The 21,096-nt window shown below is 44.5% G+C and overlaps 1 protein-coding gene across 5 annotated transcripts in view; it reads left to right on the top strand.

The window, feature by feature from the left end:
• AOAH (acyloxyacyl hydrolase) overlaps positions 1 to 21,096 on the top strand; it is a 176,248-nt gene that overhangs the window by 152,094 nt on the left and 3,058 nt on the right. For all 5 annotated transcript variants that reach the window (XM_082471859.1, XM_082471860.1, XM_082471856.1 and 2 more), the window contains 4 exons: positions 4,802 to 4,860; positions 4,943 to 5,002; positions 6,289 to 6,385; positions 13,173 to 13,249. In XM_082471859.1, the coding sequence (XP_082327985.1) occupies positions 4,802 to 4,860; positions 4,943 to 5,002; positions 6,289 to 6,385; positions 13,173 to 13,249 (293 nt within the window). The remainder of the gene's footprint in view (positions 1 to 4,801; positions 4,861 to 4,942; positions 5,003 to 6,288; positions 6,386 to 13,172; positions 13,250 to 21,096) is intronic.

The following is a 21,096-nucleotide window of genomic DNA, read 5'->3' as shown; positions in this document are numbered from 1 at the left end:
GATGAAAAGTTCAGTTCCCCCAACAGATGTTCTCAGATTCCTAGATTTCTCCCATGCTAAGAAATGCTGGGGGAAGGGAAGTTGGGAGCAGGGGAGATGTGCTCCCAATTTACTCTGTCACACCAATAGGGACTTGACTTTGGGTTTTCTGACTTTAAATCCCATTCCCTTCCCATGAACTGCGGTTAGACTGCCTCCATAAATTTTCTCAGATATGCCAGGCCGTTCCCTTGACTCAACCATACTATGTAAAAATGACTCCACGTAATTTGGAAGAGAGCAAGGAAAGGAAAAAGGTGATTGATCAGGGGACTCATCCATCACTTGGTGGATTCTCTTGGCCAGTGCTTCTCATCCAGGGGCAACCCACCCGCCCATTATCATATCACCCCTGGAGACGGAGTGCTACTAGCATCCAAGGGGTAGAATCCAGGAATGTTCCTAAACATCCTACAGTGCACAGGACAGCCCCCCACGACCGAGAATGTCGATAGCACCAAGGTTGAGAAACCCTGCTCTAGGCTTTGCGTTATCCTCAGCTGGCCTCCCTGCAGCCGCTGATCTAGACGAGCACTTCACAGCACAAGAGCAAAAGGTGGAACAAGTGTGTTCGATATAAACAACTCTAGTTTGGGGGTAGGGGGAATCCAATTAGGGAGAAAGTTCTAACCACCTAAAATTTGTTTAATGTTTTTCAGTTACTATTCACATCCTAAATTATCCCTGCTGCCTGGTTGCCATGGGAAATAAATCATAAATTCCTCAACGAAGCATCAGGGTCCTTCCTGAACAGACTGGGGAAGTAGGTGGGATTTACCCAGCGTCCTCATTCCTCCTCTGGCAGACTCCTAACTCACATAAGATGAGAAGCTTGAACAGGGGGCTGCTGCCCTCTCATTGTCTCCATTCTGCCCCTGCTCCACATCCAATCTCTGAATCTTCGTTCCCACAGACAGGAACCGGCAGTGAAGCAGGTTAATGCTAGCTCAGCCTCAAGGCTTGGTTTCTCTGCCCAGGTTAGGGTGGATCTCATCTTAATCAATGGCCACGCACCTGAGTCTGATTCCCGGGGCACTGTGCTAAGGGTGGTGCAAGCAAATAAAAGGGGTTTCCCATTTATTCTGCCTTTGAGCCAAGAAACATGATGATGCTAATATGTAGACTTGACTTTAGCACCCCCTTAAGGATTAAGAAAGAGGCGAGGGAGCACAAGGGGTCGGGGGAGAAGCCCTGAGTCAGCGATTACATTCTCTGCTGCCTCAGTAAACAGGTGGGAATTCAGCCTGACTATTCAGGAAAGAGAAGGTTAAATGCCACATCATCAGATCTGCAGGTAGTGGAGGCCCAGAACAAGAATCGGTGTCTTGCTGACTCCTGCTGGGGAGGAAGGGGCTAGCATCATTCCTCTTAGCCTTGTCTTTGAGTCACGACACAGTCACTGCCTGACTGCCAAGGGCTGTGACAGTCCCACAGTCTCTACCAGCAGTTAAAATTCCTGGTGAGAATGTTTTGTCTTTTTGAGGAATTACCAGAAAGGAAGTCTCACACATTAGGATTATACATTCATAGATCTTTCAAGAAAGTTTATGTTTGACCAGGGATGAGTCGTCTCAGGCACAGTCTATGAGGAAGGCAATCTTTCCATTAACATGTCTGAGATAACTATTACGTGCTTTGAGGGAAATAATGAAGCTAAGATGAAGTCCTTGTCCTCTAAGGAAAGGACAAATAGTATGTAGATCCTGACAGTGAAATTACCGAGGGCCAATGACACTTTCCTAAGCCATATGCATTCAGGGAGCTCTCCAAAGGCTTAGACTATGATCAAGAAATCTGGGAGTGCTGGCTACAAATAAGTCTGCAAGTCAGCCTTCCTTGAAGGGCCTCTGCCACAAAATATCCGCAATAACTCCATTTTGTCCCAATTACTCTTAAACTTGAAACCTAATGTATTTTAAAATACCTTGTGGTATACCTTCAGTTTTATTACTGGTTTCCTCCCTGTCTAAATTAATGTGGTTTTACCAAGGTTTAATACACTCAGATGGTATTTCATGAAGGTGTGGCTGATCTTTGTTAGTACTAAGCTCTTACGGTAGCTAAAATTTCAATTGTGGTCCCAGCATTAAATAAATGCCAAAGACTCTGCCCTAAAGAACATACACATGACTGAGACTCGAGCTGCTACTATAGGAGCTGGGGTAGATCCCTTTGATCTTCAGAGGGAGCATATGGTATCAACTGAGCCAACCCACAGGCTCCCGCCCCTTACACACACACACACACACACACACACACACACACACACACACACACTGATGGTTCCTGGCCACTGTGGGACCACCCTCTGCCCCTGTCCTGGGCATTCATGACCACCTTTCTTCACCAGACTCACTTTCTAACCAGGGAGTCACAGACACCAGCTCTTTGCACGTAGGTACAACGTGTAGGTAGGATCAGTCTTCATACCAGGGCTTCTTGATATGGAAGAATACAATTAAAGTAACAAGGATAAAAATTCATACATAAAAAGAAAGAGCGAATAACTAACTGACAGTTCCAACCAGTGGAGAAAATCAGAAGAACTGTTTTCCCTCTTCAGCATAAACCCATCACAAGCACTCCCAGCCAACCTTCCACAGGACCAGCCCCAGGGACACCCTGACCTTTAATAGGCAGAAATACCAGAGAGAAGGGAAACCAACCCATTATACCTTTCCCAGTTTTCTTCTAACTACAGCTAATGTGTGCTTATCCTGTCCACAGACCCAACTACTCACCTAAGAATTTCCCCTCCATCAACCTGGTCCAATTAGAGCCAGTGCCAGAATAGCAAGGACATGAAGGGGAGGGAACAGGGATTGGTCCAGAAGGAGGATATGCCTTGTGGTCTCATCCTAACGTGTTCTGGGACCTCAGCAGTAAGACAGTGGGAAGAGGGGAGTAAGCTGGGATGCAACAAGGCTATGGCTCAGCTTAACCCCCAAAGGGGAGCCAGCAGATGAGTTTCCAGTATCCAGGAGCAGGATAAACTCCAGTCCCCCTGGATATCAGAGCAGTCCAGTCTTGCAGATGGGGAGGGAGAGGGTGCAGGAGTGTTACTTATGGTCAGGCATGAGGTGCCACCTCCAGCAGGTTGAAGAGATTTCATCCACTGGGCAGGGAAAAGAGAGAGGCCACCAGGTGAGAGTCAGGGCCAAGCAGGGTGTCAGGGCCCCAGCCAAGCTCCCTAAGGTTTATTACAAGGCCCCCCATCCCAACAAAGAAACAAGATGGCAGAGGGAAGGCTGCTGCTCAGCAGGGGGCGAGAGCCAAGTCCTCCGGGCACGTGGAGGATTGAGGGTGGGGGACGCAGGTTGAAGGTGTCAGTCACTGCAGCTGGGCTGGACTGAGACAGGCAGGGACACATACACAAAGGAGGCAAATTACAAAAGCACCCACCAAAAAGAGAAATCGAGGGAAAGCAGCCTCTGTGATGGAAAGCAGGATCTTGGAGAAAGACGGATCATGGAGCTCAGGGCTCCATGTGGAGCCCATAAAATGAAAGTGAAGACAGAAGCCAGTGGCTTGGGATTCATCTAAAATGTGAAAATGCAGACACCTTTGGAGCACAGAGAAGACCCAGCATGTCACTGTGACTTTAATGGCGATAATGAGCCTGCGGTTTTCCAGTCCTGGGATTCACTCACCCACACAGAGAGATAATATATTTTTCCTCTATGACAAGAAAATTGAATCTATCTTTCAGTCTAACTGATCTGAGGTGTAAGTGAAAAATAAGACTGTGTTCTATCACCTTCGATCTTTCTCTTCGCTCCGAGATAGGCCCTATTATTTTCCTTTATTTCTTCAAGCGCGAGAGAAGTGTTAATGGATCAGACATCAGTCATTCACCCCTGAGATTTGGGAGAACCTAGATCTTGTGTCTCAGCCACAGCATGAAACTTGAATTGCCTCGGTTCGGGGGTGGGGCGCGCGATATGGTAGAAGGGGCGGTGGTGGGAGGTGAGAAGGGAGAATAAATAACGCCCCCAGATTCTGGGTCTACAACTGATATTTGGAAAGGCTCTGCATGAACTCACATTTGGCGCTTACCACTTCATGCGTATGTACTTCTTGAACCTGCACCAAAAAAATAGAGCCTGTCTACTAAAGACAGCTCAAATAAGATAACCCCTGGGCCATGAAGGGATATAACGAACGTGCTAGCCTCCCCAGTCCGATGGCCACACAAGCACTTGTGGAAAACTTCAGTTCACCTAACTGCAGGACAGTGCACGGTCAGACCATCAGACCCTCCAGAGTCCCACCAGGTCCTCAGCATGGGATAATCCGGTCAGACCTGAGTGCTTCATAAACACAAAAGGAGGAAGATTTGGTCAACTCCCACCTTGAATGCTCCCTGGACCCCACAGGGACTTGGCATTTCATACCATTGCCAGGAGAAAGCCACTGCTCTGCCAGGTCCTTTGTTAGTGGTGTTCTGATCCATACGGTGCCCTGAATCCCTCTACTGGGGTCCAGATAAGGTCAGGCCCCTCACACCCTGCCCTAGCCCGTGCAAAGAGCTCGAGATAGGAGTAAACTCCTTGGGGCCGCTCTCCAACCCCAGGTGTGAATTTCTAGGGGGCTCAGAAAGAAGGAAAGCACAGGCATCTTCAAGAGCAATGCCGAATGCAAAGCCAGGGCAGGTCCCTGGAGGCGCCAGCCTTCTGCAAGAGAGGCAGGCTCACCCACCAGGGTCCCTAGGTGGCTGCTATATCTGAGTGCATGCAACATGCCAGACCTCTCTGTTTTCCAGGCCAGCTGAACAAGGACGTGACCTACGCGCATTTCTACTCCTTCCTGAACTGTCTCCAGGTGAGCTCACACTGACTTGTTCCAAAGCTGTGTTCCCACAACCATCACTATTCTTCTGTAATCAATGTTTTCCTGCTCTCAGGTCAGCCCCTGCCACGGCTGGATGTCTTCCAATAAGACGCTCCGGACTCTCACTTCAGAGGTAGGGCTGTCGCAGGCCCTTTGATACCGTCTTTGATCATTCTCTCCCTGTGTTTGCTGCAGGGTTTTCACTGGGGATGGGATTTTGGCAGGGCGATGGCCTCCAAGCTGGTGAATAAAAGAAACAAACTCCCGGATGCTTGAGGAGCCAAGAGAATGTGGGGTGCCCTGTCTCCCCGCTTCTGCCTCGCTGAGTCTGTGGTCCTTGCTGTGTTTCTCGATCACTGTCTCTATGTGTGCCTGTCTCTCTTGTACACACACATGCGTGTACACACACAAACACACACACACCTTTGAAAGCTGGTCCTAGGCATATTTGTAGAGTCAGAGAAGTGACCAAGGCTAGGTGTACGCAGGGCTGGAATTCTCCCAAGATAGGGGAGGACCAGGTGCCCCACAGCCTTCCTTTCTTCTCTGAGAAAGTTTCCCACATTTCTTTCACAGACGGTAAATAATTTCTTTGCAAGGAATTTAGTAAACATTTTTTACAAGGGAAATATATTTCAATTTTTTAAAAAACCTTGGAAAATACAAAAAAAATAACAAAAATCACTCAAAATCCCACCACCCAAAATTAATATGTATGTATGTCTTTCCAATATTATTTTCATAGATAGTTATTTTGGGGGTTTTGCCTACATAGTATCAGAACACACATATTGTACCTTCTGATGTTTATAATGATTCCTCCACATCATAATTTTGTAATCATTTTAGAAAATAGAGCATATGAATGTACCGTGATTTATTTCATCCCTTGTTGTTGGACATATGGATTGTTTCTAATTTCTCACTATGATAAATAGCGTTGTGATGAAGCTTTGTATATGGGAAGATGTATGTCTTTGTGTACCATGTCTATTTCCTTAAGACAAATTCCTAGAAAATTATTGGGTCAAAGAGTACGTCATGTTTAACGATTGGATCCCTATCACCAAATTGCTCTCTAGAAAGGTTAAACAAATTGACATTCTCAATCACGTATCCTATGGCGATACTCTTTATTATTATCATGATTGTTCATCTTCTCTTTGCCAGACCCATGGGGAGAAAGTGGTATCTTAATACTTTAGTTTGCACTGATTTTGTTCCTAATGAATTTTAACAGTTTTGTATGCTCATTGGCCATTTGTGCATGAATGGAATTTAATATGCAGAGCTGCTCTCTGCTGATGACTTGCAGTCGGGGTGGGATGGGGACTATTGATTTCTTTGTTCTGCATGAATTGTCTCCCTAAATCCCAAGTCTAGGTTTCATGAAATTCTCCCGGTTTCCTTTGTATTCAGAGAGCAGAACAACTCTCCAATACGCTGAAAAAAATTGCAACCAGCCAGAAATTTACGAACTTCAATCTTTTCTACATGGATTTTGACTTCCAAGAAAGTAAGTTTTGCTTGGTTTAGGTATTGACACAAGGCAGAAGCAGCAGCTACCATTTAGAGCCTGCCTGGGCAAGGCGTTTGTTTACAAGCCAACAGGCAGTATATTGGGCAGGGTCGCTTCTGCCCATTCTGACGCATTAATAGCTCTGAGTACTGAAAAAAGATAAAGTGTGAGACTCCTTCTGGAAAGGTGGAAGCTCAGCATCACCTCCTTACTTCACCATTATTTTAGAATCCCCGAAGCAATAGAGCCAGTGACCAGCTGGAAACAGCTTTGGGCTGGGAACCAACAGGTCAGTGGAATCATCTAACTAATTCTTGCCAGTTTAGCAATGCCCGGCTTACGGCTGGGCTAAAGATGAGTGTGACAGGAATGAGGGGTAAGGCAGTGCCTCTCCTTGGGGCCACTGGATTACCTAAGGACTCAAAACAAGGTAGATTCCCAGACCTCACACATCATGAAACTAATGAGTCTCAAAGGGAGGACTTCAGATGCCTATGGCAAAGCGGACAAACCATACCCCAGCTTTCTGGAAAGAACATTACTGCTGCTTTTCTAGCATTGTATCCAAACATTGGGGTCACTGATGAGTGGCCACAAGAAAACAGGCATGATTACTGGATTTATCCTTTACATCTTGACTCTGAAAAATTATTATCTATTGACTTTAATCCTTCCAGTCCCATTTTCATTGCTAAGCAACTGTTACGCAAGAGAAAAGTCTCTGTTGATAGACTGCCAGCTGAGATGATGCTAATGAAAAGCTTTGCAGTGTATGCAGAGGATGGACGATTTCTCATACGGAGTTTATCATCTCTGTCTCCCCACCACCAGCTCCCCCAGCCCAAGCATCTGGGATGAGACAGATGGCCATCATGAATTATCAAATATTACATTAGCTGACACGTTTTGCATTGTAGACTCTAGTACTTCAATTCTGAACATCTTTTCAACAAGACTGATCTCCGTTAACTAGATTTCCTGCCTAGGTGATATATATTTCTCTCATGGGGAGAGACATTTTGATAAATAACCTGTCATTAAAATGCAGAGTTAAAGCCTCATTAATGAATTCCTGGTGTAAACAAATGCACCACCAAGTGATCTTTGATCATCACCCACCCTGAATATAGATAAAGTTTTTAAAAATATAATATTGCCTAACATTCACTTGAGACTTTTTCATTTTCCACAGTAATCTCTAGCTCTGTCATTTATTATCTTTGGGACTGTTGGTGATTCCCTGAACATTTCTGAACTCTCCTTTCCAGACCTGGAAATGGAGACACTATATCTACATAACAAGTCTTTGTGATGATTATGTAAAATAATGTGTAATCCTCCCAAATGCCATGCCTGGTACATAGCCAGCACCCAGGAAAGAGCACCATTCCCTCACACCCTTGCCACTTAATACATAGTTCGAAACGAGCAACATCTATACACCTGGGGACTAGTTATAAATGCAGAGCCCCAGGCCCCACTCCTAATTAGGACGTACCTAATCAGAGTCTGCATCTGTACATAATCCACAGATGATCTATTAAAATTAAAACACACATTAAAATTCAATAAATGGGGCTCCTGTAATGCTCCAAGATTAAGAACTTAGTCATTTAGTCATCAGATTTTTACTAAGCCCTCCTGTGTGCTGTGTAGGTGCTGGGAATACGGTTGTTAACAAAACAGGACAGTCCTCTCTTCATGAAAGGTACAGGGAAAGAGCTTTCTCCTGGACCCCCATACCGGCCAGCATTCCACATGCTTGGAAACAGAGCTTCCTCAGCACGTTCTTATCCTCAGAGCAACAATAAATGCAATAAAAAAGCAAAAAGTTCAGTTAACCTGAACACTCTACATCAACATGGCAGTTGGTCACCTTACTGAGAAACCTCCTAGGTATCTCTCCTTGTTTGGCACTTCTCATCAGCAGTTCAAGGAATTTGCTGAGACTTTGTAATTCCCTGACGTTTCTTAAAAATGAAGGTCCAGTTTTGGTCCAGGGCCTTCTTTGCCTTCTCCATATGAAGTTAGTCTCCACTAGAGAAGATACAGTGGGAGGGAGAGTGGAGGCAGAGGAAATGGTACTCTGGGATCTGCTTCCAGAAACATCCGATACAGCATCGTGCATTTAATGGCTACGTGCCATCATGTGTGCTTCTGAGAGAGCTGGCGTTTTTATCTAGTTTTCAAGAACTGTGGTAAGGTCTTAACTTACACCCAATGTTAGACTACTGCAAAGGGCATGCCTACCTTGAGATTTTAGCATTTTCCAGAGTAGGCAGAGGGCGCATCTGCTCCCAGATCCATCTCTGTGGATAAGCTCCCCCACCTGGGCAGCTCACCATCCTGGAAGTCTGGCCGACCTCATGCAGGCGAATATGTTATTATACAAAGAGCCCAGAATTTACAACCAGATAGACCTGTATTCCTATCTCAACTCAGACATAGAACAGCTGTGTAACCTCGAGCAAATGAAATAACTGTTCAGGTTTAGTTTCCTTTTGTGTAAGGTAGCAGTAACTAAACTGTGGGCTCTATGTAAGGATAGAGACAGTGCTTGTCATGTAGTAAGGACTCCGATACCTGTTAGCTGACACCTTCCCATCGCCACCACCATCACTGTATGTAAAGCACCTACTACATTCTTCCAGGGCTTATGATAGATGGATAATAAATGTTTATTCTTTTTCAATGTCTAACCCTCCCCATCACCAACTGAGCCTGTGCATCACTTTGAGTTCCTCACAGGAAGCTATGGTAGAAATGCATCTCCTTATCACAGTTTCCTTTTATCAGACATGAAAACCCTATAGAGTCACTGATTAAATCTGCAGTCTCACTAGTCACATGAAAATCTCTGCTCTCATTTCTATACTGTATTTGAGCTATTGCATCACAAATATCACTTTTCATATGAGATTTACAATTTTATACCCTGTGGCAGAGCAAATGACAGTTGAGGGTCCCTGTCCCTTGAGGGTAGACACGAGACCTATCTGTTCTCCACTCTGACAGCCTCAGTCCAGCACCAAAAGATGACTGCTCACCTCAAAGACTCTTTTTTGTCTCTTGCTGACTCATCCTCCAACTGGTTATAAGCTAAACAGAGGCAACAAATTTTTTTCCCTTCAGGAAATGCCAGCTTGAGCAGGTGATGTCCTTTTTCTTCATCTCCCCCACACCTCCCAAACAGAGGAAGGAGCATGCCACTTGGTTGACAAGGCCATTTTTTCACTGCCACTTTAAATATACCACCAGCTCCCCTCAGCTTCTAAGACAACTCAGTTAGAGTTTTGGTTCTTAGTTCCCCTCCCCACAAGTATATGTTTGTCAAAATGACCAGTGACTTCAGAGTGCTGACCAGAATTCAGATTTCTCTTTTTAAATATCTGCTAATCATCAAGGAGCTACCAAATGTTCTATGAAACTCCTGTGATTTCTATTGCATCTCTGAAAAACTGGTCATTAGCAGAGCTTCTTTGACTTTACAAATAAAGGAAATACATTACGTACCAAATCCAAAGAGATCGCTCATGATCTTTCAAGAGCTTTAATTCAAGTGTTCCAAAGAACAAACGGCAATTTATTTGCCTATTTTTAATTATGGTCCCAGGCAGGAAGGGAACTGACCAACCTACCATAATACCCTGCTTGGACCACCCAGTCTAAATCAGAGAAGAAGTAGAGACCACTGTCTGGTATTGCATTTATTCTAAGAAAGCAAAATTTCACCCTGAGATAAACGAACTAAAAAGAGTCACTCTGTCTAGCACTGGTCATAATACAGGTAAGACCTTAAACTCTTGCTTGTGAGTTACTGACTCTTCCTGTAAGTGTTATAATTCTTATGTCTACAGATATTCAGTGACTGGTAAGCCTCAGAGACACAATAATCATATGAGAAAATATCCTACATTGTGGGATCAAGCCTCCAAGGGGAGTAGAAGAATCACCATTCCTTCTCATTTTGAAAAATAGTCATTAATTCTGATGACTAATTTATGTCCATCTGTTCCATGAAGTATAATATCTATCACCACCTCTCCCTTTCTCTAAGGGCCATAGTTTTTAGTTTAGTTTAGTTTGCACATAAAATTCAAATCAAAATGGAAACAGCCTAGACTAACTTTAAGCCTCGTAAGACTAGCATTGAATCACACTAGAGGAAACACGGGTATAAGAAAGTCTGGTCTTTTTAATATGGAGCTCTTAACAAACATTCCTCTCCAGGAACACGATCTTGGCTTAAACTGTGTTTCATTTATAAGCTCAAATTTGCTTTTCCACTGTCGATTTTCCAGATCTCCAGATCACTGTAATTCCTTTCTGAACGTTCTCTTGGCCAGTGAAGGCACAAGTTTAGATTCAATTTGTCACTCAACCTTCTCTGCAAATGTGAAGAGTCAAAAAGTGTTATGAGGAACTTCCTACCCCTGCTGGGTCAGAGGATGTGTGAGTGGTTCAGGTCAGGCGCATGACTTGCTGTCTATCTCTTTAATACAACCCTTTCTCAGGTCTTGACTGGGCTTGGTTCCCATTGTCTAACAGGCCTGGGAATTACTTAACATCTGATTGAGATTTTCTTTCATTCTTTCCTTTCTTTCTCTTTTTAACATTTGTATAGCATAAGGTGAAACCAAACTGAAAATAAGGGAGAAGCAGGAGAAAGGATTGAAAAGTTCATTGAGGATTTGCGTGAAGCAAAGGAATGCAAATAGAATGGAAGCGAGGTCACCTCTGAAGTCACAGAGGCGCCTAGGAGGCTGACATCTTACCTGGGCTGGACCTTTCTGCGTCAGTGTTGATTTTTGTATTAGAAACCCTGTGGGGCTGCAAAGTAGAGATGAGACAAATAGTACAAAAGAACAAAAAGCACTGAGGGGGCTCAGTGGGGGTGACATTGACTTTGTATTTGAAGAAACCCTTCCAATGCCTGGTGCTCCATTAAGGGTAATTGGTTGGATGTTCAGATTGGAAATGGCTCAGAGAGAGAATCAGCATAAAGTTAGAAAGTAGAACAGCAGGACCCAAAACACAAATAGGAAAGTGACCCATCCTCTCCCGGCCAAGGCGGAGAAAGAACAGTCTGAACCAGGCATGGGGAACGCATGACAGGTGAGCCAGGATGAGCAGGGCTGGGCCAGAGCAGTATGGCACACCCAGGAAGACAGGAGGGACCCACAGGTGCTTCAAAGTGTCAGATCCAGAGGGAAAGGTGAAGCACCCAGAATTGAACCGGAAGCAGAAAATCCGGTTCCGAGGTCATGCCTAAAAAACAGAACAGCCAAGTAAACTGAAGCTAGAGCCAGGCGAGCTTCCCCAAGGCTCTGTCTTTTACGGGGTACCTAGGGCCAATGGCAAGAAACTGTGAGGTCTGCAAGCTGGTTCAGCAGAACAAATAAACCTTCATAAGGGTTAGTGTGGTTTCAGTATCACTGTAATTCTGAGCTTCCTATCAGAAGAGCAGATACATACCATTCCTTCAGAGAGATACACCGTTTACCAGCATGAAGCAATCTCTCCCTTGAGACCACACGTGGAGGACACAGTGGACAATATCCTTGATTTGAGTTTCACAAGAAATGAAAAGGCCACTTTCCATTAGCTGCTTCTTCTAGCAACCTCCAATAAAACCCAGGCATAAAGTATAAGAGAGTGGCTCAGTGGTGGCCATTCTGGCAGGGAAAAAGCCAACAGGAATTGGTGATCCAGTATAGGACTCCAAACCACCAGCAGGAATTGTTTCCTGTGCTCTGAGAAGGACAGCAGTATTTGCAGCCCCTCTGGGGACAAGGATTGGGTAGCAAGGGTGGACGGCCTGGTGTGATATTAGGACTAATTACAAAAGCAGCATAGTATTGATTCAGCTCTGGGCAAGTCCAGCTTCTCTCATCCAGTTAAAGCCCCTAATAGCATTTCCATTCCTTCCCTTGGGGCAAAAGAGAGATAAACAAAGAGGGCAAGAGGGAACAGATCCCTGCCCTTGAGTTTTTGTGAAGTGTGAAGAGGAAAGAACTAGAGGAATCTCAGCTGTGCCGGTTCCCCTCTCTGGACACCAGGGAAATGAGGACATGGGCTACACTGGGAGTGGTAGGTTTCACATTTTTCTCTCTGGAGGCTCTCTAGGGATTTGAAGTTTCCTTGAGGAGTTCTTATTGACTGTATGATATTATAATGTAGAGTTCATTATGCCTTTGCCTTGGAGCAACTGACATTCCTGGTCTCACCCCTGTTGAAGGACACTTTTATTGCTGTTCATCATTTTGGGGCTCATAACATTTTCCTCTGTAGCCATACTCGCTCTAAATGTGATGTCCAAATCATTTTAGGTAATTATATTTCTGACGAACTGTGTGAGTTTTAATGATGATTGCTTGACATATGCAGGCAGTGTCTGGAAATGGCAGCCAATGAAAGGAGGTGTTAACAAAATGCTTAATATTTTCCTCCTACTCCTGAAATTCTGTCCTCCTTGCCACTGAGAAATGAGATGGACTTAAATCGATGTTGAATATTTTAGAGCTCACCCTTCCCCACCACCCTACTCACTCTACAAGCCACATTCATCCAACACTCTCACACATTTGTCTTCCTGAGTTAGAGAAAAAATAATGACACAATGGAAAGATTATCACTGTTCAGAAAGCCCCCGGCAGAGGCAGACGTGGCTGGGTAAGCATGGGCCCGGGAGGAACATCCTTCACAGCCCTTGCTCTTGGGTGTTGACTGTTGCTCAGGAAAGCATGTCTCTAACCCTCTGTGTGTGTGTGTGCACGCCCCACAGTCATGGAGGAGTGGCAGAGGAGCGGAGGGCAGCCCTGGCAGCTCATTGAACCCGTGGATGGATTCCACCCTAGTGAGGTAAGTGCAGTCACACGATGGTTGCTGAGGGCAGTCTGTTACATTATCTTTGTAATATAATTATGCACCCATGCATTCGTTTTTATCCTGTTTTATTCCAGAAAGAATTTGAGGTGATGTGCACACATGTGTAAGATAGAAGATAAATAAATATAAATTAAATTGATAAAATATAAATAAAATAATAAAGTGAAAATCAGAGTAAAAAGAAAATAAGGTAGAAATGATACCTGAATTCCTGACTTAATGTCTACAATTCACAATGTGTCCCAGGAAGTCCTAAGAAACTGCCTGCAAGGGCCCACGAAATCAGCTCCATGCTTCCTACGCAGCTGATGCAAAGAAGGGCATAAGTCATAGCCTTAAGAAGATGAAAAATAAATTAAGTACTCAAAAAAAAAAATCAGAAGGACTCCTGGAAGTGAACCCTGTGAGAAATTTCTTCTATGGATCCTTCTAGAAAAAAAGGAGAACCATACGAGAGGAGAACAGTGTCCTTAGCAATATCCTGCAGTAAGAGCTGTTTCTCATTTAGGATTCTGAGGAACAATCTGGAAAGTAGTTCTACTCTGGCCTCTTCACAGAGCAAGGGGAGCTAGATGGTGGGATTCTGTCCCCTCCCCCTCCCCTGTCCATTGTCCTGGCTGCAGCCAGGGAAGTTCCACTTTTATCTGTTCTACATACTGGACTTGCTCATGATATTTCTTCGTATAAAAAATGGAAAAAGAAGTGGGGGAGTAGCTCTGCTGCTTCCAACATTTTGAAAGCCAGTCCCCTGCAGGAGGGATGGGCCATTTACCCACAGGCAATCCTCTGTGGCTATCGTCTTTCTGACGCAGCCTTTGTGGCATTGACAAGGGTCCAAACCTGAGAAGCACTCCTTGTAGCCTTGATCTACATGGTCAGCCAGGCCACAGGGAGGGCTGATCATCCCCTAAGAAGCATGAAGGGAACCATAGTCCTCCCTCTCCCTGAGCTCTAGGTCCCATGAGTACCCATGGGCAGGGCTAAGAACTGTCTCAAAAGAAAAGGAAGAGGGACTTCCCTGGTGGTGCAGAGGTTAAGAATCCGCCTGCCAATGCAGGGGACACGGGTTCGAGCCCTGGTCCAGGAAGATCCCACATGTCGCGGAGCAACTAAGCCCGTGCGCCACAACTACTGAGCCTACGCTCTAGAGCCCGCGAGCCACAACTACTGAGCCCATGTGCCACAACTACTGAAGCCCAAGCACCTAGAACCCATGCTCCGCAACAAGAGAAGCCACCGCAGTGAGAAGCCCGCGCACTGCAATGAAGAGTAGCCCCCGCTCGCCACAACTAGAGAAAGCCTGCGTGCAGCAACGAAGACCCAATGCAGCCAAAAATTAAAATTAATTAATTAATTAATTTTAAAAAAAAAGAAAAGAAAAGGAAGAGTGCCACTCCATGATCAGATGGATGGACAGTAGAGTCTCACAGATGCTGGGTAAATTTTAAAATGAGTATTAAATGCGCATCTTACTGTGTTAAGTAACAACAACCCAAACAATCTAAGTAATGCACCTCAGAATATCTGTTTCCTGTGTATCACTTGGATGGGTTGATCCAAGAGAATTATTGGCTAGAAGCTGGTTAAATATTAGAGTTTGCCCCCCCACCAAAAAAAAAAAATGATGTCTTTGGTTTTAGAATAGTTAATGTGGAGACCTGCTTTCTGGCAATAATTAGGTAGTAATTCTTGTCATTCTTTGTACATTACAGAATTTTACCCTTCTGACTCTATAGAGAATGGGGACGAGAGGAGATGGTCAGAGAGGGAGCAATGAGGAACAAACTAAAAAGAAGAGGGTCAAAGACAGCTTTGTTGTATCCCTCGGGACATATTTGTCTGATCTATCAAAAGACTATTCTGTCCCTGACTCTTAAAATAGTATTAGGGTTCAAGGTCTGTCAAATTGGGGCTCTTTCTTGCACTCAAACAGCTTCGCCGTTAACTGACTGTTGAGAACAGAGTCAGAAGCTGAAAATCGGTGTGTCATAATCTTATGTTATTCCTGAGAGATTTGTTCACATGCTGAGAGTGGGTGATAGAGTGGGCAACAGTGGTGGAGCCACATCTAAAGTGGGTGACATTGGATAGATATGCCTAAAGCCTGCCTAATTATCATGTATGTTGAGCTAAGCAGTCTAGATGGCAAATTGCCACCCTAGAATGTCTATTGAGTGCCTAGCCGGTATCAAATACAGTGCGAAGGGTGAACAGGAAACCACCCCTGCTGGTTAAGGATATTATAGGGTAGAGTGGGAGAATGACAAATAAACAGATAATTAAATGTAAAAAGTAGTCAATGCCTCCAGTTGTGCAAGCACAGATGCTATGGGAGCATTATGGGGGACGGAATGGGAGAGAGGGGTGCAAGAAAAGATTTTCAGAGGAGGGAACTCAGAACTAAGACCGTGAACTAGTCAAGTGAAAGGAAGAGGGGAGGGGCTGCAGAAAGTGTTTTGAGCTGAGGAAAGTGCAAGGGCAAGGACCTGAATACGAAAGGAAGCATGGCACATTGGAGGTAATAAAAGTGCTTCAGTGTGGCGGGGACATAGAACATGAGAGTGGAGTGGAGAGAGAAAGAGCAAGAGAGATATTCAGGGACAGGTCACATAAGGTCTGAGTAGGGTTTGACCTTTTCAACTGTGGAGAACAGAGAGCCGTTGAAGGTTTTTCGGCAAGAGGGAAAAATACCTAGACTTGTTCTCTAAAAAGATACCTGTGGTAGCAGCATGAAGAACGGTTTGGTCTAGCAAGGGTGCGGACATTCCTATGCACAAGAGGGTGATGGCCTGAACAGAGGTAGTGAGAGTGAGGAGAAAGAGAAAGGCCTGTATTGGAGAGATTCAGAGAGTTGAATCAACAGAACATGGTCATTTATTGGATGTCAAGGTGAAAGAGAAAGAGATGCTAAGCATCACACTTCTTTTGTGACTTGGGAAACTGGATAGATGATTTCATTGCCTGCCGAGGTCAAGAACACCTTTAGGGGGATAGGGTGGTTTGAGGAGAAGTTTGGCACATGTTGGATTTAAAGAGCCTCTAGGATGTCCAAATGGGGATGTCCCTGAAGCAGATAATATACGAGCTTAGAGCTCAGGAAGGGATCTGAGCTGGAGATACAGATATGAGCACCATCAGGACAGGGTTGTGACTTGAAGCCTTGAAGAGGGGCCGCTGGACGTCCCTGCATACTCGCCTCCCGATGGTGTGCCCTACAGCAGAAGCAGTGTTAAGAGATCCTTCTAGACCATGGGGGCAGCTATGGGAGTCCACATCTTTTCCATCTTGAAAGAGTCAGATGGGCAAGGCTGAGTCTCAGGACCTCATCCTTATGGCACAGACATAATACCAACCAAAAGGGAAGACTGGGACCTTTTTTAAGTGCCCCCTCACCAATCCTGTATATCTGAGCAAAAACAGTTGATACTGGCCCCTCACCACCAAGGGGTGAGCAGGCTTTATTTTATTGGCCTATTTCTTCCTAAAACCCTGCTAGAGAAGCAGGGGGGAGTGTGTAACCACTATTGATTCAAATGCCCCAGTTTTCTTAGGCAGACAAGTTTAAGTATAAATATGGGCTATGTTGAACAGTTCAAATTTATGATTGATAGATATTAATTTTTGAGCCAGATTATATTCACCATCTAAATTCTTTACTTATATTTTAATGGAAAATAAATAAGCATATAAAAATTCCTGTATATCAATAGACTGACAACCGCTTTACTTTTTCATCTCATTTCCAAAATGTAGAACCAGAATTTTAAGAAATATATATAATGCTAGACTTGCTGATTGATTGGATTTGGTGGGTGGGAGTGAGATGACTCACAGGATTCGACAACTGGATGAAGGGAGGTGAAAATATAAAGTCAAGGATCTCAGAAGAAAGAGCAGATTTGAACATTCTGAATTTGGGGTGCCTGCACAGTATCCAGCCATTAGATCATATTTATGGGTTCTGATCTCAGGAGACACAGGTTTGGGAATCACCAGCTTCTAGCTGAGAGCAGGAGACACTGACAGGGATGAGATTGGCCCAAGGGATCAAATTATGAAGAAAAATAAAGATCAAAGAGAATTAAGACTGAGAAGGTATTTTAGTTATCTATTGTTGCGTACCAAATGACTTAAAAACCACACACATTCCTTTTTCTTTCTAACTTTTTATTTTATATTGGAGTATAGCCGATTAACAATGTTGTGATAGTTTCAGATGCACAGCAAAGGGACTCAGCCATACATATACATGTATCCGTTCTCCCCCAGACTCCCCTCCCATCCAGGCTGCCACATAACATTGAGCAGAGTTCCCTGTGCTATACAGTAGGTCCTTGTTGGTTATCTTTTTTAAATATAGCAGTGTGTACATGTCAATCCCAAACTCCCTAGCTATCCCTTCCCCCGACCCTTCCCATCCACCCCCCCCACCAGCCCCAGTAACCATAGCTTCGTTCTCTAAGTCTGTAGTCTGTTTCTGTTTTGTAAATATGTTCATTTGTATCATTTCTTTTTAGGTTCCACATATAAGCAATATCATACGATATTTCTCTTTCTCTGTCTGACTTACTTTGCTCAGTATGACAATCTCTAGGTCCACCCATGTTGCTGCAAATGGCATTATTTCATACTTTTTAACGGCTGAGTAGTATTCCATTGTATATGTGCCACATCTTCTTTATCCATTCCTCTGTCGATGGACTTTTAGGCTGCTTCCATGTTTTGGCTATTGTAAACAGTGCTGCAGTGAACATTGGGGTGCATGTATCCTTTCAGACCATGTTTCTCTCCCAGGAGAGATATGCCCAGGAGTGGGATTGCAGGGTCATAAGGTAGCTCTATTTTTAGTTTGTTATGGAACCTCCATACTGTTCTCCATAATGGCTGTACCAATTTACATTCCCACCAACAGTGTAGGAGACACATTTCTTATCTCACAGTTTCTGTGGCCAGGAATCCAGGCACAGATTAGCTGGGTAACCTGCTCCGCTGACTCTCCCAAGTTGCCATCAAGGTGTCTGCCAGGGCTGGGTCTCATCAGAAGGTTTGACTTGGAAGCTCACATTTGTTGGCAGAAGGTAGTTCCTTGAGACCTGTTGAACTGAGGGTCTCAGTTCCTAATCGGTTGTTGCTCAGAGGCCACCTGAGCAACCTGCTTCATCAATGAGTGCAAAATGGCAACAGAGAGAGTCTGCCAGTTACGTCAGTCACTGCTGTACGTAACCTAACCACAGAGTAACATTCCATCACCTTTGCCATATTTTAGAAGTTAAAAGCAAATTACAAGTCCTACCACACTCAAAGGAGAGGGATTACGCAGGTATGACTACCACAAAGTGGGAACCATTGCCCATCTCAGCAGGACCCGCTGGAAAGAAGTCCTAGGAGATCGCTAGATGCCTCCAGAGAGAGCAGGTGTATCCGAGAGTTGGGAATAGCAGCCAAACTGCTGACAAAATGCAAAGAAAGTTTTTCTTAGAAAAGAAATGTCATTGCAAAGACCCGAGACCCAGATTTGTGGCCTGTTGAAGCTGTAGCAATTCTACCTGTTCAAACACCCACTTTTTAAAATCTTTGCAAAGTTAAGTATCTGAAAAGGCACGTAAAAGATCTCTGGGCCTAAAATCAGACAATAGTAAACAGAAAACGTTGAAAGAGCCACGAACATACATCAAGTCTGCTTTCCTTGGCTATGCTGAGACCACTTAGTTAAACATTCCTGACACCTCCTGCCTTAGAAGCTTCGCCCAACAAAGCTCTCTGCAAAACAGCGTCCTCTCCTCTCCTCATGGAAGTAGCAACCCAAACCGATCCTCTTAAAACTCTTCCTACAGGCAGTGAATTTTCCATGACATCAATTCCCTCTTCTTTCTTGATCCCTGACCCTTATACACTGCTGGTGGCAGAGATCAGATATATAATCAGTGCATTGGCTTTAAATAAGTTAACAGTCTCTAGGTCTTTACTTGTCTCAACATGTAAGCCCCCGGGACCCAAGGTCCTTGACAGACTGGTGGAGCCCCTCAAAAAAGGCAGTTAAGCTGGCAGTGGGGAGAGAGAGGGGGGAGGGCCTCCTGGGCCAGGGAACCCTCAAATAACACTCACTTAGGCTGGCCCTCCCGTGCATCAGGGACCAGGTTTGTTTAGTTTGCTTTATACACCAACTGGCAGCAGTGGTTTTGGTGGTGGCACCCTGAACCAGCACAGACAGGCTAGAGCTGGAAATGTAACATTTTAAATACATCTTACACCACTGTCATATTGTAAGTTAACAAATTTAAAATTAATTGGGACCCAAAATAACCAGGTCCAATAGACTGTGTTTCTGGACAGATAAAGAGGCCAGAGAAGTAAAACTGTGCCTTCCCTGTGGTGAGGGCTTCCCTGCAAGTATTTAAAAGCAATCTTACAAGACAGCCTGGAACTGTTCTCCCTTCAAGAAAAATAAATTCACAGTAGATTTTTTACTTTGGTCTGGTAGAACCCCAGAGTTAAATTTAGCAAGAGTTCAACTTAAAAGGTATCAGTCATGATAAGTTGTTGGTGAAATCTATATTCTCTTGCTCTGAATTGCATTTGTTCTCTTAAAATATTACAAAAATGTAGTTACCGTTCAGGGTTTGTTTTTATGATTGTCTTACTAAAGAGTTCCATTTTTGTAGCAAAATACATACAGTTAGCTTACAAAGTGGGAATGTGGAAGAATCACAGATGATGTCCAGCTATGACCACTGCTGGGCTTCTATCATGTCTGGATATGTGAGCAGATCATGAGCATGTGGGCTGGATCTGACATGGTATATTTTCTTGGAGGACCCGGTACTCTCCCGGTGAAGAACTCATCATAAATACAAATATGGTTAGGCAAAGAAGCGTGGCGCAATTTTAAATTGTCATTAGAAGGGAGAGAAATTCTAGAAGCCATATGGTGGCTGTCACCAAGGGCTGAATCAAGAAGTGGCACCAGGTCCCTACCCTCCAACTCCCCTCTCCGTGGACTCATGCCTGAATCGTAGGGAGATCAGGGGCTGAAAGTAAAAACTGAAAAAGCTGCTTCACCAAAAACTTATATAAGACAATGGGGTGTTACGTTGCCCTACTTTGTCACCCCTTCTATGAGAGTTTCAAAGAGAAAACTTCACAGTGGACCAATGACCATCACATGGTTTTGCCACCATGAGGGCTTCTGAGTAGCAGCAGTAGACAGATGGGTGGGTGGCAACGCCCCACAGAAACACTGGAGCTGCAGGGATGCCTGCAGAACAGCACCAGTGCCCATCAGATGTGGACTTACCCAGAGGAAGAGCCACACCTGCTAGAACTGAGTGGCACCTAGACAGAAGCAGCACTGCCAATGTGGCAACCATCTGGACTCTGCAGCTGGGGTCCTGCAAGAGCACAGGCAGCTGAGTCAACTGCAAAGGAAGAGACAAGGAAGGGCCTAACCCTGTTAACCAGAATATTCCAATTAACCAGAACTCCACATTCCCTAGCGTTCTGCTGGACCAGATTTCTTTCCGTGCGCGTGTCTAGTAGGGTTAGTAAATGAGGCAGCCTGTGAACCCCTCCTGGGCTGCAGATGTTGGGCACACTGGCTGCAGGAAACTGTCTCCACCCCTGTCCTGAGGATAAATGTTAGGGAGATGTGTACGAAAAAAATGCATCGGTGAAATAAATTAGCTTGCATGTATCTGACGGAATATCGTGCAGCAAATAAAAACGATACAGATCTACTTTTAGTGGCACAGAAATATGTTTGTAATATAGAGCAAAGTAAATAAAAAGCAGATTAGAGATTGTTGGGATGATTACTCAACTGA

The sequence above is a fragment of the Balaenoptera physalus genome (genome assembly GCF_965194825.1).
Source record: "Balaenoptera physalus genome assembly, chromosome: 8".
NCBI lineage: Eukaryota > Metazoa > Chordata > Mammalia > Artiodactyla > Balaenopteridae > Balaenoptera > Balaenoptera physalus.
The sequence above is the reverse complement of the archived record's forward strand: the minus strand, read 5'-3'. Positions and strand labels throughout refer to the sequence as shown.